The sequence below is a fragment of the Centropristis striata genome, chromosome 10 (assembly GCF_030273125.1).
Source record: "Centropristis striata isolate RG_2023a ecotype Rhode Island chromosome 10, C.striata_1.0, whole genome shotgun sequence".
Classification (NCBI taxonomy): domain Eukaryota; kingdom Metazoa; phylum Chordata; class Actinopteri; order Perciformes; family Serranidae; genus Centropristis; species Centropristis striata.
In genome coordinates, this window is record NC_081526.1 from 8020221 (window position 1) to 8036588 (window position 16368).

The 16368-nt window shown below is 40.0% G+C and overlaps 1 protein-coding gene across 4 annotated transcripts in view; it reads left to right on the plus strand.

Moving 5' to 3' along the window:
• pkp4 (plakophilin 4) overlaps positions 1–16368 on the plus strand; it is a 128513-nt gene that overhangs the window by 96741 nt on the left and 15404 nt on the right. For all 4 annotated transcript variants that reach the window (XM_059342613.1, XM_059342614.1, XM_059342615.1 and 1 more), the window contains exons 10-12: positions 210–342; positions 2280–2493; positions 15201–15384. In XM_059342613.1, the coding sequence (XP_059198596.1) occupies positions 210–342; positions 2280–2493; positions 15201–15384 (531 nt within the window). The remainder of the gene's footprint in view (positions 1–209; positions 343–2279; positions 2494–15200; positions 15385–16368) is intronic.

Below are 16368 nucleotides of genomic sequence, written 5' to 3' on the forward strand. Positions count from 1 at the left end.
GCATACAGAAAAGCAGTAATCCAAGTGTGACCAAAGTGGATTGTTATATAGAACCAGATGTGAATGTAATTTCCTGGCCTTATCAGTTTGCCTTGAGGTGCTGAAGTATTCATTTTGAGGGGAAACTGTGCCTGTGTTTTTGAAGGAGAGAACTTTATTTCAGCCTGTGTCGTCATGCTGATACCTTTGTTCCCCACCTGTAATTCTAGAGAGTTTGCTTGGCGTGACCCAGAGCTGACGGAGGTGATTCACATGCTGCAGCACCACTTCCCGTCAGTGCAGGCCAACGCAGCCGCATACCTGCAGCACCTGTGCTATGGCGATAATCGAGTCAAGACTGAGGTAGGTATTGTGCCTCTGGAGCCATATTGTGTCATACTGTGTCTTATTAGAATGACATCTGTACGCAACCACCTTAACTTCTGATAATTAGTACACATTATACACACTTTTTATTTGTATTATTATTATTATTATCTTTTTATTGTTATTATTATTATTACAACAACTACTAAAACTATTATTATTATTATTATTATTATATTATTATATACATATACTGTTGCTGCCATTACTACTACATACTTTGATATACTACTATTATTATACTGGCCTTATTATTATTATTATTATTGTTATTATATTATATACTGTACTATTAGTATATACTGTCTAGTCACAATAACATTATTACCATCATATCCTGTACCTTACCTACCAACTTACTCATAAACATAGTGATCGTGTATTAACCGGCATCGATAACTGTGCACAGAGTGTCCGGTGTTTGTTGTAAACAAACAGAGATCGCTAAGTGAACACCTCCTGCAGCAGCAGCACATACACACTGTACTGCTACAGAGCTAACTGTTAGCCTGTTAGCAATTTGCAGACTGGACGCTAAGTGGTTAACATCCCCTCCGGCTCTGTGACTGCAGCTGGGAGAGACTGCTGCAGGAGGACTGTGCCGCTTCGACTCATTCTTACTCTTCTTAAGGAGACCCAGGGCCAGCGGCTCGTTAAGAAGAGTAAGAACGAGTCTCAATAACACCAGGAAAAGTCGCTGGATTTGTTTCCAGTCGCTTTTTTGAAAAATAGTCACTAAGGGGGTCTGAAAAGTCGCTAAATATAGCAACAAAGTCGCTAAATTGACAACACTGCTTCACAGGGTTTTACAAATGGCGCGTTGTTGTGGCGTCGAGTACTACGTCACTTCCTGCTTAGCGTTCTATCCAATCAGCAACCAGGCTTTTTTCAGGGGAGAAAAACGTTCCTGCTCTTTGACAGGGCCAAAAAGAGTCCAGTCAAAAGACCGCTCCGGACGGTTCATATTAACATTAGGGGTGTTTTGGCGAGTGAGACCCGTCTCATTCTAGGCATTGGGCTGTAGTGGAAACACCCTTGGTGTAATAGATTTTTATTCTACAGGGGGAAAAAAAAGGCAATTAAAATAAAAACCCAAACTGTCCACTGTAAACCTCCATCACAGTCCACAGACCAACATTCTGGTTTCAACTTGACCTTTCACACTAGCTATACTTGTGCAAAACTCACAGCTTTCCCATGGAGTGAAAGATTATTAACAACATTATAGCTCTCAGTTTTACCACCCAGTAATGTGGTAGCTAATCTGCCAAATCCTCTGGCTAATCTCGTTCTTACTTGTTGCATGATGGGGCCTATTTTTAGGGCTCTTGTCTGTCTCCAAGACCCAGGCCATTACTTTGATGAGCCAAAGTCAATGAGCCACGAAAAAAACAAAAAACAAGTTGTCGGTCTTTCAGTTGGCCGACCGCTTTGGCCTTTGAATTCAACTCAATTTGCATAGACACAAAGACACATTCACACTGCTTACATATGCCAAATAAAAACCACCCATAGCACAGCACACAGGAATCCACCCTTAAGCTTTAAAGGTCAAGTTCTTCCTTTCTCAGCGTTTTGCAGAAAGAGGAATAAGACATCAGAGACGAGGAATGTATGTTTTTATTCTCACACACCAAATGTCAACATATCACATAAAGATTCTCCTATACAATGAAAAACAGGACGCTTTAATTGAGTCTTTTAAACAACCATCTCCTGTAGTGACGGCTTCTTTTTCTGGTAATAGATTAGCATTACTTCTCCTAATAATTTCTCTCTCAGTGTGAATACATTTCCTGTGCGTAGATTCTCTTGTCACATGAATAAATGTATGACTTTGCTCTTTACAGTATAAAAATGCTATTAGCGGTCAGAATCCTTCTCCCACCTGATCCCACTTGCACTATCCACAGGTGTGTCGACTGGGAGGAATTAAACATCTGGTGGACCTGCTGGACCACAAGGTCCTCGAGGTCCAGAGGAACTCTTGTGGAGCTCTGAGGAACCTGGTTTACGGGAAAGCTATGGATGAGAACAAGGTGGCTGTGAGGAACGCAGGAGGGATCCCGGCTCTGCTGCGCCTGCTGAGGAAGACTGTAGATGCAGAAGTGCGGGAGCTTGTCACAGGTAAGGCAGCATGTGTGGAAGATATATCTGTATTTTTAAGATGAATTCTGAGCTTTCCCATCATCTTTGAGGACGTGGTGTACATACTGTTATTTTCTGCCTCCTCCCCACTGCTCCATTCTTCCACATAATGATGATCCACTGTAAAGCTCCTCCATCCGGCATGAAAAGAAAGTAAATATACACTCCGTCATCCAGGGCTTCAACTAATAACTATTTTTGTCATTCAGGAATTTAATTAATTTAATCTATAACATTTCAGAAAATAATGAAACAAAGGCTCATCTGAGTTTAAATATAAATCTTTGCTCATAAATCATATTTCTTGATCTTTTTCCAAGCAGCAGTCAAAAACCAAAAGATATTCAGTTTACTATGGCTGTAGTGAATAGTTCAAAGCTTCATTCATAACGTTCGGAATCAATACTTGAATGCCACACAGCTTTATGTCTACTCCTTCTGATTATATATATCCTTTAATGGTAAAAGCCTTGTTGAGATTTAAAAAATCTCTTTTCCAAGAGAGACCTGGCCGAGAAAGCAGCATAAAAAATGACAAGTTACAACATTTAAACACATAAACAATTAATTACAAATACAGCATCACAACAACACTGAAGGAGCCTCAGTAGAGACTTATATGGAGCAGTCACACTGACCAAGAGAAATTATTTCTTTATCCTTTAGAATCTATTTAAATTCACCGATTGTGATCAACTCAGACAGTTTCAATTCATTTTGCAGATTGCTCCATGATAAAGGGGCGTAACTAAACACTTTCTTACCTGATTAAACCCTGTATATCTGTACAGTTGCAGATAAAGATTGAGCTACAGTGTTATTATTAGTTTTCTACTATTTATAGCATTAAAAATTCAACTGGTGGCTGCGTAGGATTGTTCCAGCTTGTGTGATCCAAGCATTTCCATTAACTCCAGTGTGTTGTAAGGTCAAAATTTATTGAAAAAAGATAGATGTAATCATTCATTTTTTTAACAAACAAAACATTTCGTCTTGTATATTATTGGGCATTAAGCCTTTTTAAAAACAACAAACAAAGGGAGGCACGCACCTATAATCACCTGTAATAATTGCTGTCTGGCACCATAAATTACATTTATATAACCACAATAACAAAAAAAATCAATTGTAGCTCTTTTATAGCTCTTTTATAGCTCAACAGCCCTACTATTATAGTAAATGACTTAAGTATAAACAAGAGATCACAATATTTCTGGCATTTGCCTGCACACAGAGCTCCATCTGTGTGTTTTGTTTTTTATTGTGTGTGATGACGTCTTAAAACGTGACTTTTTTTTTTGCCTCGTTAAACAACAAAATATATTTTTATCATATCAAAATCAATTGACAGAGTGGAAACAATGTAACCGTGTGAAAGGAGGCTCTTGTTGCGATGAACCCACAGAGAATTTCCACCTGAATCTGCAGCTCCCTTCCGCTTCATGGGGCTTTATATAGAGCTTTAGCTCGTTGTTTAGCTGTCCGACCTGTAACGTTTTTGTTTTGGTTCACTGTCACCGCTCGCAGGGAGAATCAGATCCAGAGGAGGTCTAGTGTGGGGTTACAGAAGGACAGGAACACTGTGCAGAAGATGCTGAATAATTTACCTGACAGACCCAGAGGTGTTTCATGACAGATTGTAGTAGTACTGAGGCGCTCATGACTGCTGAATGTGGCTCATGGTTACCTGGTGCAGTTAGAGTTAGGCTTCTTACTGTGGTCTATGATTGTCACAGAAACTGACTCATTGAGGGTTTTCCTTAAGATGCTGCCCCTGCTGTCACCACTGCTTATGATACAGTAGTGTTCAAAATAATAGCAGTCCACTGTGACTAACCAGATTAATCCAGGTTTTTTAGTATATTATATTATAGTACTATAATAGTATAGTTTTAGTATATTTTGTATTGCCACATTGCAAACAAGTTACCAGTAGGTTCAGTAGATTCTCAGAAAACCAACAAGACCCAGCATTCGTTATATGCACGCTTTTCCATTCTGGTTATTCTTCCATCCATTTTGATGGTTGTCTTCCGTTTTCTGCCACGTGTCTTTAGTTTTGCTCTCCATTTTAAAGCATTGGAGATCATTTTAGCTGAACGGCCTATAGTTGTTTGCACCTCTTTATACGTTTTTCCCTCTCCAATCAACTTTTTAATCAAAGTACGCTGTTCTTCTGAACAATGTCTTGAACGACCCATTTTCCTCAGGCATTTCAAAGAGAAATGCATGTTCAACAAGTGCTGGCTTTATCCTTAAATAGAGGCCACCGGATTCACACCTGTTTCTTGCAAAATCGATGACCTCACTGCTATTTTTTGAACACACCCCTTTCAACTAATTGCCCAGTTGCACAGCCTTAAGAGCGTGCATATCACGAATGCTGGGTCTTGTTGGTTTTCTGAGAATCTACTGCACCTACTGGTACCTTGTTAGTCATGTAGCAATAAAAAATATACTAAAAACCTGGATTAATCTGGTTAGTCACATTGGACTGCTATTATTTTGAACACTACTGTTTATGCAGAGAAATGAAACCACATTTCCACAGGATTCGTATTCTTTTATTACATAGGCTGAGGAGAGATTTAGCTCCGTCTCTGTGCGCAAACAACCGTCCCCGACAGTCTGCTTGTCATTCTCCTCCTCTCTGCATTGCACGGCGTGTGCAAGTTGTATTTGTGTGTTGTCTAAGCTCTGCAAACAGCGTATAAATCCGTGTTGTTTAGGATCAGGGTGGAGCACGACAGAAATAAGCAAGCCAAGACGTTTGGCTCCCAAGTGGCTGAGTCAGCTGCTTGAGCTCGACACAAGCCCCCGTGTTGATATGGTCTCAGGTTACAGTCCAGCGGTCCCCCCACCGAGGAAAACAATACAGTCGGATTAGGAACACAGTGCACCGAAGCATATTTAAATTGTCTGGGAGGAGATCTGTTTCTTGTTTCAATTAACTCAAATCTGTTTACTTTGCGTAACACAAACTGTAGGATCAACATTTTAAAGGAGCAGAATTTGTCTTATGATTTCTCGCTATACAGGTACACCTCAAAAAGTTAGAATATTGTGAAAAAGTTCAATGTTTTTTGTCAATTATTTCAGAAAGTGAAATTACATATAGAGTGAAATATTTCAAGCCTGTATTTCTTGTAATTTTGATTATTCTGGCTTATAGATAATGAAAACACAAAACTCAGTGTCTCAGAAAATTAGACTATTTCATAAGATCAATCAAAAAAGGATATTTTAAACACAAATGCAATGCTTCTGAAAAGTCTGTTCATCTCTATACATCAATACTTGGTTGGGCTTCTTTTGCATGAATTACTGCATTAATACTTGGTGGCATGGAGGAGATCAGCCTACAGCACCATGTTGCTTTTATAGCAGCCTTCAGCTCATCTGGTGTCTCACCTTCCTCTTGACAACAGCCCATAGACTCCTATGGGGTTGAGGTCAGCCCAGTTTCCTGGTCAGTCCAGCCCAGTAACACCATGGTCATTGAAGCAGCTTTTGGTACCTTTGCCAGTGTGGGCAGGTGCCAAGTCCTGCTGGGAAATGAAAGCAGCATCTCCCAGGACTCACATATTTAACTTCTTCACAATATTCTAATTTTCTGAGACACTGAGTTTTGTGTTTTCATTATCTCTGAGCCAGAATCATCAAAAGAAAAACAGGCTGGAAATATTTCACTCTATGTGTAATGAATCTATATAATGTATGAGTTTCACTTTCTGAAAAGATTGACAAAAAATATTGCAGTTTTTCATGATATTCAAATTTTTTGAGATGTACCTGTATAACACAGGAATCAATGGCTGGTAAAATATATTCTGCTGCTTTCATTAACATTTCAAAATGTTGTGTAGACGCGTTGACCAATCAGATAGCAGCTTTTAATCTGAGCTCCGTTTTAAGTTTCCCCCACTTCCATCCACTAGCCTAAAACGCCTGCTGCGGCTAATTGGTAGTGCAAGCCGCAGGATGGGGAGCAATTATAAAAGGTCAGAAGTGCTGCATCACCTCTGGTTAATTACGGCTGATGAGAACAATCCACATAAAGAGCTTTGAGCCGGATGACAAGGGCATCCCACACCAGAGCTCTAAGTGGAGCAGACAGGAATCATTCACTCACCAGCAGCTCCTTTTTACTCATACAGCGCTGTTTGGGCACTGTTGTGTAGTTAGGAATCACAGCACCTTTCAAACCACCGTCCACCGATGTGTTGTGTTGTGTTGTGTTGTGTTGTGTTGTGTTTAGGGATGCACCGATTATTCGGTAACCGAATATATTCAGCCGAATATTGCAACAAAATAAAAAGCCACATTCGGTGTTCGGTGGAATGAGTGAAAAACAAGGCCGAATATAGTACTACTACTACTACTACGCCTACTAAGTAGACTTGTGCCAAAAGGACAATAATTAATTTGTTGTGGGTTAATCCACTTTTATGCACTACTTTGTTCTTTTGGGAATGCACTTCCATTCAAATATTCAAATGTCAGAATATTAAATAAACATTTATTTGGTTTAAAAATCAAGTCTAAAAATGTATTTTATTGATGCAATATTTTTTTTTAAATGATGAAAAATTTAACAACCACATGCGGTATTCGGTATTCGGTATTCAGCCAAGCGTTTGATTTTTATTCGGCTTCGGCCAAAAATTTGCTATTTTGTGCATCCCCAGTTGTTTTGTGTTGTGTTGTATTGTGTTGTGTTGGGGGTCGCGTTGTGTCAGCGGCTCTGTCTTGACTCCCCTGGGAGGTCCAGGTGTCACCTGTGCATCATTAGAAGTAGCTGCAGGAACAGGCCACCCCCTGCTCCGGGTCAAAGGTCGTGTTGTGAGGACACACAAAGAGGTCTCGGCTCCCTTACCTGCACCGTCTCCCAGCAGCTGTTGCGGTTATTGCTCTGTCTCCAAACAGCCCCACAGATCAAAAGGCCAAAACCTCACTGCATCATTAGCTTCAATACTGGGGACACCTCAAACTGACACACACACACACACACACACACACACACACACAAAAAACACACACCAGGGTTTGTATGGGTGCTTGAAATCCTTGAAAATGCTTGAATTTAAATGTTGTATTTTCAAGGTTTAAAAAGTGCTTGGATTTTGGATAAAGTGCTTGTAAATGCTTGAAATTCTTACTGTATTTCTCTTGCAATCTGACTATATCCATCTATAGACTATAGATAATCACATGTTCAATGTAAAAAATAATGAGTAGCCTATCTGAAATGAAGACCGTTCCTCCTAAAAGTGTAACACTATCGCTGTTGGTATGGTTTAGTGAAATCTCCCCCTTTTAGTATGTAAGTACTCATCTAAAAAATTTGATTTACAACAGGTGTAAGATACTGGAAATGCTTGAAAATTGACCTTGAAAATGCTTGAATTTGACCACTGCTAAAGTGTACAAAGCCTGACACACACACACACACACACACACACACAGTGCTTTGTCTCCATTAGTTAGATATTACATCACTGCACTTGGCTTCACATTGGCAAACTCAATTGTTGATCATGATTTCATTGCTTTTGAGCTTTTGAGAGCCCGTGTTTTGCTGTGAGTACAGCTGGATGTATTGTAAGAAAATGCTCCGTTCTTACAGGCATTTGTTCTTTATTTTGTCAAATAAAAACAGTCATCGATTAGGCTGGCATGCACTCACCACCTCATCTAAACTCCTCTTCTGTTGCTAGAAGAGACAAAACTCTGGACCTAGTTTGGGAAGGCAATGAACATAAGAAACTCCTGGACTGCAGTCACTGTCTTCCTCCTGTACTATTATCACTTGCAACCTCACTGTAGTCATTATGAAGCTCGTATAGTCTTTGTTTCTGTAAACAATCAGAACAACTCATGAATGTCTCATTTTTGTAAGGAGATTACAAGTTGCAGCGAGTCTACTGGTATTTGCCCACAGTGCTCTATTTGATGCCTTTTGTGAAAATGCCAAATTCAATTACATTTGGAGTGAGCTGCACCTTAACACAATTTCACACTGCAAGTTTAAAACTTGTTTTTACAACTCTAAACCTGCTGACTCTAAAACTGTCCTGTTAGTGTTTTTATTTTATTTATTATTTTTGCTCCAGCCCTGCTCTTCATGAGGGCAGATATTATTTGATCCAATAAACAACTTTCTGGTGAACTGAAACTTTTGCACAGCTGTGAGAGTTTACGAGACTGTAGGACGACTATAGTAGAACACTGTCATCTAAACTTGCATTAATTCTGATATTTATCGGGATCAATGTGTTCGCACAGAGCAAATTCATTTGGTTTCTTATTTATGAAGCTTCTGGACTTGAAATATGTAACACTTTAACTTCTGTAGTTTGACGAATTGAAAAAAATATAGCAAAACTTCTTCTAATTTCCACAAAGATGAGCAGAGGAGCATCAACACTTACAGACCCAGCTGCACAGTGTTGGCATCAATTTCAGTTTTTATTTAGTTTGAAAACAAATAATAAGGAGGTTAAGACCTTTTGATCAAATGAAAAATGAGAAACTGAATTTGATCCAAAAATAAATCCACTTATAGCCATAAGCAGAATCACACTGACTTCTAACTGCACGGGGGAGAAAATGAGAAACGCCCACTTGACTCCAAAGCACACACCAAGCTGTTGTCTGAGGCTTAGTCGATGCAGCATTGACAAGTTTCCAGTTCAGCTCCCAAAAATCGAAAGGTTAATAAATCGGGCAGTTTTTGACTGATCAGCAGCATTTCACAGGATGAAGTAAATGACCGCCCAGTTACTGCACCTGACAAAGTCCAGGACATGCTGCTCATTGGGAAACAACCAACAAAAGCTGTGTGTCGAGTAGAGACTGCTGCAGATTGTGAAGCACACACAGACTGAAATAGTAATGAAATAAATAATGGACGTAGTGACCATGACGTCACCCATTGGTTTTTGGCCCGTTGGAAGCATCAAGTTCAGCAATACACTCGTCACCATCTTGTTTCCGATACGGGAAGCAGACCATATTTGGACTGTGGAGGAGGAGAGGGATCTGATCACTGACTACAGCCTCTCTACACCTCAACCTGACTGAGAGAAGTCGCTGCTAATTCATGTTAGCATTAACTGGGATGTTAGTTTTGGCTAGCAAAAAAACAAAAACAAAATGTATGTTACTTACCTCAGAAAACTGAACAGCGACTCCTTGGAGTGTCAGTTAGTCCAACCAAACGCTGAACAAGACATTTTTACTGAACAAAACATTCAAATAAACTGTCATTAAGTGAAAATACAGTGAAAGGGTCAAAGTTATGAGACCAAACCAGTAAAGGTCCTTTTTTATATCTATATAAGGTTATAATTACTTTATTGACACGTTGCCTTGGATACGCATTGTTCTGCTTAGTGACCTGTCAATCGAAAGTAGCCACGCCCCAAATCATACGATTCTTTATCTTCTATTTTCTTCTAAATGGGGCCATTATTAGAACTATTGACATCAAATTGTCTTGAAGAAGATTTTTTACTAGTGATTGAGACCATAGTGTTGTCCTGAAAAAAAATCTGAGGTAATAAATCAAGTGACAAGTTTTCTCATTTTGCATTGAAATGTTTTTGCTGCCAAACTTGGCGCCCCCTGCTAGAATTTTTGGTAGAATGCAGTTTAAGGCACTTCCTGGTTTGCCTCCCTGCTCAGACCCGGAGGTTGCTGCCTGGTAGCACAGATACTAGACGCATGGAGAAACTTCCAGCATAGTGCTATTAAAAGTGAAAAAGGCACTGTGGTAACTAAACTTAGGAGAAAAAAAGCAGCTTTCCGGTTTTACACTGGCATGAAAATGAGATGGCTTTATATGAATGATGTTTATGACAGAGTGTCATCAAAATTATCAAGGAAAAATATTAAGAGAAAAACACTGAGGGGTAAAAAAAGAAACCTTTTGTGTTTTTTATGCTCAGTGTTGTGACAGTTGTGACAGTTTGACTGTTAGGTAGATGGTGTGAACAAAGTCAGCCTCAATGAACAAACACCACAAACTTATGAAACACTTTGTCACCCCATATTGTCTGTTAAAGACCTCGTTCTCCTTCTGTGTCCTATCTCTAGTCACTATCAAGTATCCAATAATGGCCCAAAAAAAACAAAAATAAATCTGACCACTGACAAGCACTTACATTCTGTACCTTTACAGGATGAAACACTCCATCTGTGCTTCCATCTGCAATTCAGCGTACCTGTTTCATGCCGCTATGAATCTCTTTATAGTCTTGTAATATGAATGGGAGTATGTCTAATAAAAGGTTGCACGTGTTGCTCTAAAGTTTATATGTACATTCTGCTCTGCGTGTCAGCCTGCAGTTGCTTGTGAAAGAAGAAAAGAAAAGGTGGAGGTGAAAACAAAACAAGAACAAATGCCAATAAAGGGGTGATGTTATTGATTTTTCACATGCAATACTGGTTGGAGATAACACTAACATGGCCATGAACTGAACAGGCAGTTATGAACCACTCCATGACGACCCAACAGGACTGACACTCAAGTGCTGACTCGCTGTGTCGGGACCCTTAGGGCGCCAGACTACTCAACAGAATTGCTTGTCACATGGTGAAACAGCTCTGGAAACCATTAAGGAGAGTCCTTCTAGAAGAGTGAGCAGTTATCTCCACTCTCTCGATTACCCCCTTTCCATCAGCGCTAACCTAGCTCTAGTTCTGGCCTGGTGTTAGTGCTGGGTTGCAGTTGCTTCAATTTCTAACTCTAAGATTCAATTTTTTCCAGGGGATAGAGAGCCACGTCTTTAGATCACTGGATACTTCTTTGCTTTTGCAGCAATGCTAGGGCCATCTTCAAGCATGCAGCAGGTTTAGTTCATGGTAAATGAACCTGCACTTATATAGCGCTTTTCTAGTCGCTTTGCCACTCAAAGCGCTTTACAATACAGACTGCGCTCATCCACCCGTTCACACACACATTCATACTGGTGGCAGAGGCTACCCTAAACGGTGCCACCTGCCACCATTGGGAATTCATTCTCACACCGATGAATGCAGCATCGGGAGCAATTTGGGGTTCAGTATCTTACTCAAGGATACTTCGAAATGTAGGCTGCCATGATCAGGGATCCAACCACCAACCCTCCGATCGGTGGGCAACCCACCCTACCAAGTTTATTCTGAATTTCTGATGAGGACCACCAAGCAAGGACACGGCCACTTTTCCACAACCACGGCTCCTTCTATTTCACATCCATACTGAAGTTTTTTTTAGTAGTCTTGTTGGTCGTGATAATCCAGTCGCCAGCCCCTGACATAAAGTCATGGGAAAAATTAATTAAAATTAATTAACAAGTTCATTGTTCATTTTTATGCCTGGTACAACTAAAGGTACATTAGTTTGGACTAATGATAGCAAATAATAGCAATAGAAATGGCTGGTTTTAGTTTAATTCAAGAGCTCATATCTAGCCCTTTTTCATGGTTTTCTTGATAATAACCAAAATCAATATCAAGAAAACCATGGAAAATGTCCAGATATCAGATCTTAAATGAAAGTCTTAGCAGTTATTTTTTTTTGTTATCATTATATATGTCCAAACAAATGTACTTTTAGTTGTACCAGGCATTAAAATGAATAAGAAACTGAAGAAAACGAGTGGTCTAATAATTTTTTTCCATGACTGAAAGTCGTTCAAGCATTGTTGCCACTCTGGAGCTAATTTTCCTGGTGGAGACCTGGTTCTTTGATTGAAGAAGTGGTTTTAGATTAGGAACCGGTTCCAAGTCGGCCTGAAACTGTTCATCTGGAAAGCGGATATATGAGTGTGGCTGTTGGAAAACTACTAAAACCACTTTTGTCTTCCAACATGGTCTGACAACACGTCATACAAATTACATCTTTTCCTGCATAACTCGGTCCTACACTACAGTCCTAAGAATCCAATCCTTCCTGGCCATTTAATCTCTAATCAATGAACCCAGAACCCTTCACAGCCGAGCTACCACAAGTCCAGAGATTTGTCCATCCAGTTTTCACTTCAGTTAGCTCTTGGATCAATGCTTCAATGCATTCTAACCAGCTTCATGTATTTTTATTTTCCATTTTTCCCTGTGCCTGTATTGAGCCTCTTCCTCTCTCTCCTCTGATAGACCGCTGGCCCGGGTGTCAAAACCGTGTTTACATTGGGTCTGTGTTTCAAAGGCAGGTCAAGGCACCTGCGAACATGTGCAGAGAACACAGTTTAGGACTCTGTTCACACACACTCTCACAGGCCTGCAGCATTTAACTGTCAGATATGAATTATTGCCGCTGGTGTTGCACCACTGACGCCGTTGTCAGTCACACCTCAATGAATTTGCATGTTGATTTCTGCGGCAGGCCACCACCTCCACGGCACCACTCTGAAACCCTGCAGACTGTTTAACCTGTTGATGCACAACATATGGACACCCCTTCTAATGCAAAGCATGGGTCCTGCATTCATTTCTCATGTTATTTAATGTTTGCTGTGTGTTTCTGTGCTCTATCTTTTGATATCAATTTATTTTATGATTGAATATTCCAAGTATTCTTTAAATATCTTGTTGATAACAACATAATTTTATTTCCATTTTGCCTCTCATACTTTATGAAGAAAAAAAGTTTTTGTATTATTACATAGCTAACTACTTGGCTAAGTAGCTTGCTGCTAGGCTAACTACTTAGCCAAGAAGTTAGCTAAGTTTTTAGCTTAGCAAGCTACTAAGCCATGAAGTTAGCTAAGTAGTTAGCTTAGCAAGCTACTTAGCTAAATACTTAGCCAAGAAGTTAGCTAAGTAGTTAGCTTAGCATGCTACTTAGCCAAGAAGTTAGCTATGTAGTTAGCTTAGCAAGCTACTTAGCTAAAAAGTGGATATGGGTCATTTTTGACCCATGTTGTGCATTAGAAGAGTAGTGACACAAAAAGGGATTTTATTTAAAAAACAATAGTAAAGGAAAACATAAAATTAAGATGTATGATGATCAAAAACAAACTAATTGAGGAAAACCTGGAATACTGAATGATGAAAAAAATTTATTGCAAAGATATAGAACATAAAAACTCATTCATATCGGGTCACTTTAGACCCATGTTGTGCATCAAAGGGTTAAGTTCTACAAACTGACATTAGGATGGCTGTGCAGGAACTGGAGTGTGACTGTGGAGTTAAAATGACCAGGGAAGGTGGTCAGCAGGCGTGAGAACTTATGTGTTATCACTAGATTTATTTCAGGGCAATCCTTGTGTGTCTGAGTATCCCGTGAGAAAGGCAAACACAGAAACCCAATGTGCTTGCACAAGGAGCAGAGCTCGATCATCACAGAAGGATTTGATTGAAATGTATCCCACTGTCGGAGTGGAGCAGAGACGTTAGCCCCACCTAATGCTAGGGTATCAGCATGCAGCCCCACACACTGCTGGCAAGCTCTCATCACAACCACATGCTGTTAACTTTCGAGAGCCAAGTATCACTTAATTCTCAGCTTTGTCTTGATATTTTGTCAAAATAAGTTAAAAAAAAAAAACTAATGAAGGTTCACTGAAGGATTTGAATGGCTTTAAAAGCACTTTGATGTAGTGTTAATAAGGATAAACGTAAGTGAAATGGCTTTTGATGACTGGAAGAGACTCTGCTTGGCAGACACGTATCTGTCTGTATAGCTTCTTGCCAGCAGCGTGCTTGAATTGGGCTCCTGGGCTATATTATAGACTATTATCGTCTCCATCGGTTCAATTAGAGAGCCGGGAGCAGCGTGCTGGGAGGAAATAAAAAGTGAGGTTCTGAAAGAAGAAGTCGGGAAAAGCTAATCATTATTTTTGACCTCACCCATTGAGGCGTCCTTGTGTACGAGGTGCAGACGCACACATGCAGAGCGGAGAGTAATAGCTCGCCATGGTCTGTATGTACATCGTTCTGCATTTACAAACCAAGGTTAGAAGTTGTAGAGCAAACACAAAATTGGATACAAAGAATTATGTTTAAGTCAGGAAGCGACCACTAACACACATGCATTCAGAACATTCACTTCAGCACTATCTATGTATTTAGCTCTGCACCTTTCGATTCCAGCTCATGCAGCATTAGCCTCCTCCAAGGTTGCTGGTCCCCTGCACAAGTCAGCCTGTGCCTCAGTATAAGCCCAGCAGCAAGAGGCATCTAATTAGAAGAACATGCTACATGCTGGCTAATCCTCGACAGATGCTGCATCAAAGGCTGCCAGGACTGTGCATGATTATCAGTGGTTACCAAAAGTATATTTGAATTGAGTGAAATCATGGCATAATTTCTAAATCCTTTACATTATTTATGTTTCATTTCAAATGACTGAGTCTATGCCATATGGATCTCCGCCCCGTCCTCTTTCTTTTTTCAAGCCTGTTTCAAGCAGTAATAATCTTTTTTGCCTCGAGGATATTCTGTCCAGATGAAATTTGATGTCTATGTCTGATGCCTTGATGCTCGAGCTGTTGTTTCATTTGTGAAGAGGAGTATTTTCCACTTGTGTGTGTTCATGGACACACACACACACACACACACACACACACACACACAGACTGATCTATTAAAAGCCCAGGTTGTTGGTATCTCTGTTGGGTTACCCTGACTCCTCATGACAGCTGACATTACCAGAGGTTTGCGTGCCTGTTGATCAGTTCCTGTGTCTTGTGTCTCTGTAGGGGTGCTGTGGAACCTGTCGTCATGTGACGCCGTCAAGATGACAATCATTAGGGACGCCTTAACGACTCTGACCAACACTGTGATCATCCCTCACTCTGGATGGAGCAGCTCCACCTTCGATGACGACCACAAGCTGAAGTTCCACTCCTCCCTGGTGCTGAGGAACACCACAGGCTGTCTGAGGTAAACCACCTGATGAGCACACTGGGCACTAGCCCCCCTATGTGGACAACTAGTGCTATTACATCTAGTGGAGAATGAGCTCATAGTGTGGCTCCTCTTTAAATGGCTGTTAATGTTGGCTTTGAAGAAAAGATAATGCTAGAGTGCCACCACACAAAGAAACCCAAAATATATATATTTTAGGGACCTTAGTGCCATTTACATGACTTGCAAGTGTGTATTTTCTGATAAATAATGATTTTTATTTAACCCATTTAGGCCTAAAACGGCTGGAAAAAATGCCTGTTAAACATCTGGGCAATTTTAAAATAACCCCCTAAAACCTGAAGTTTTTCTGGAAATTCAACAGAAGTGTCAACGCTACTAAATAATAGATTTTTCAGCCTCTGTAGCAGATGGAAATGAAATTCAAAAAGTATTGAGAGCTTATAGCTGTTATATCTGAGCTCCCTCCACTATAGTCGTCTTCCACCATGATTTCAGTTTTGGAAAAGTCCCATGTTGCATTGCGACACACATGTATTCTGATGCATTTCATTGGCCAAGAGGCCGAAAATAGGTGGAAAATACTACAAAAGGACGTTTCCGCTTTCCCGGCTTTAATGGTAAAATAACGCAAGAGCTTCCCTGGTTTTAATGGTAGAAATGCGGTAATGCTTTCCCCGCTTAAATGGGTTAAAAATAGTTGGTTAGGGTTGTATATCTGTATATATGTACGTTTTAGTCAATTAGCTGTGATTTTCACCTGTTTTGTTTCTGTGTTATCATTATTTCATAGACTACTACAGTTAATGTTGTTGCTTCTCTTCCTTTAAAGACTGTCTGCTGTGCTGCATATGGTTTAGGGCTGTCCCTGACTAAGAATTGAAAATCTGACTGGTCAAGTCTTGCTTAAAGCTGACTGTTTGTCAAGTTATTTTTAAATTTTTTTGTTGTTCCCCCATTGTTTAAGCTATATGTATCAATCGAAACACAAGAGATTGA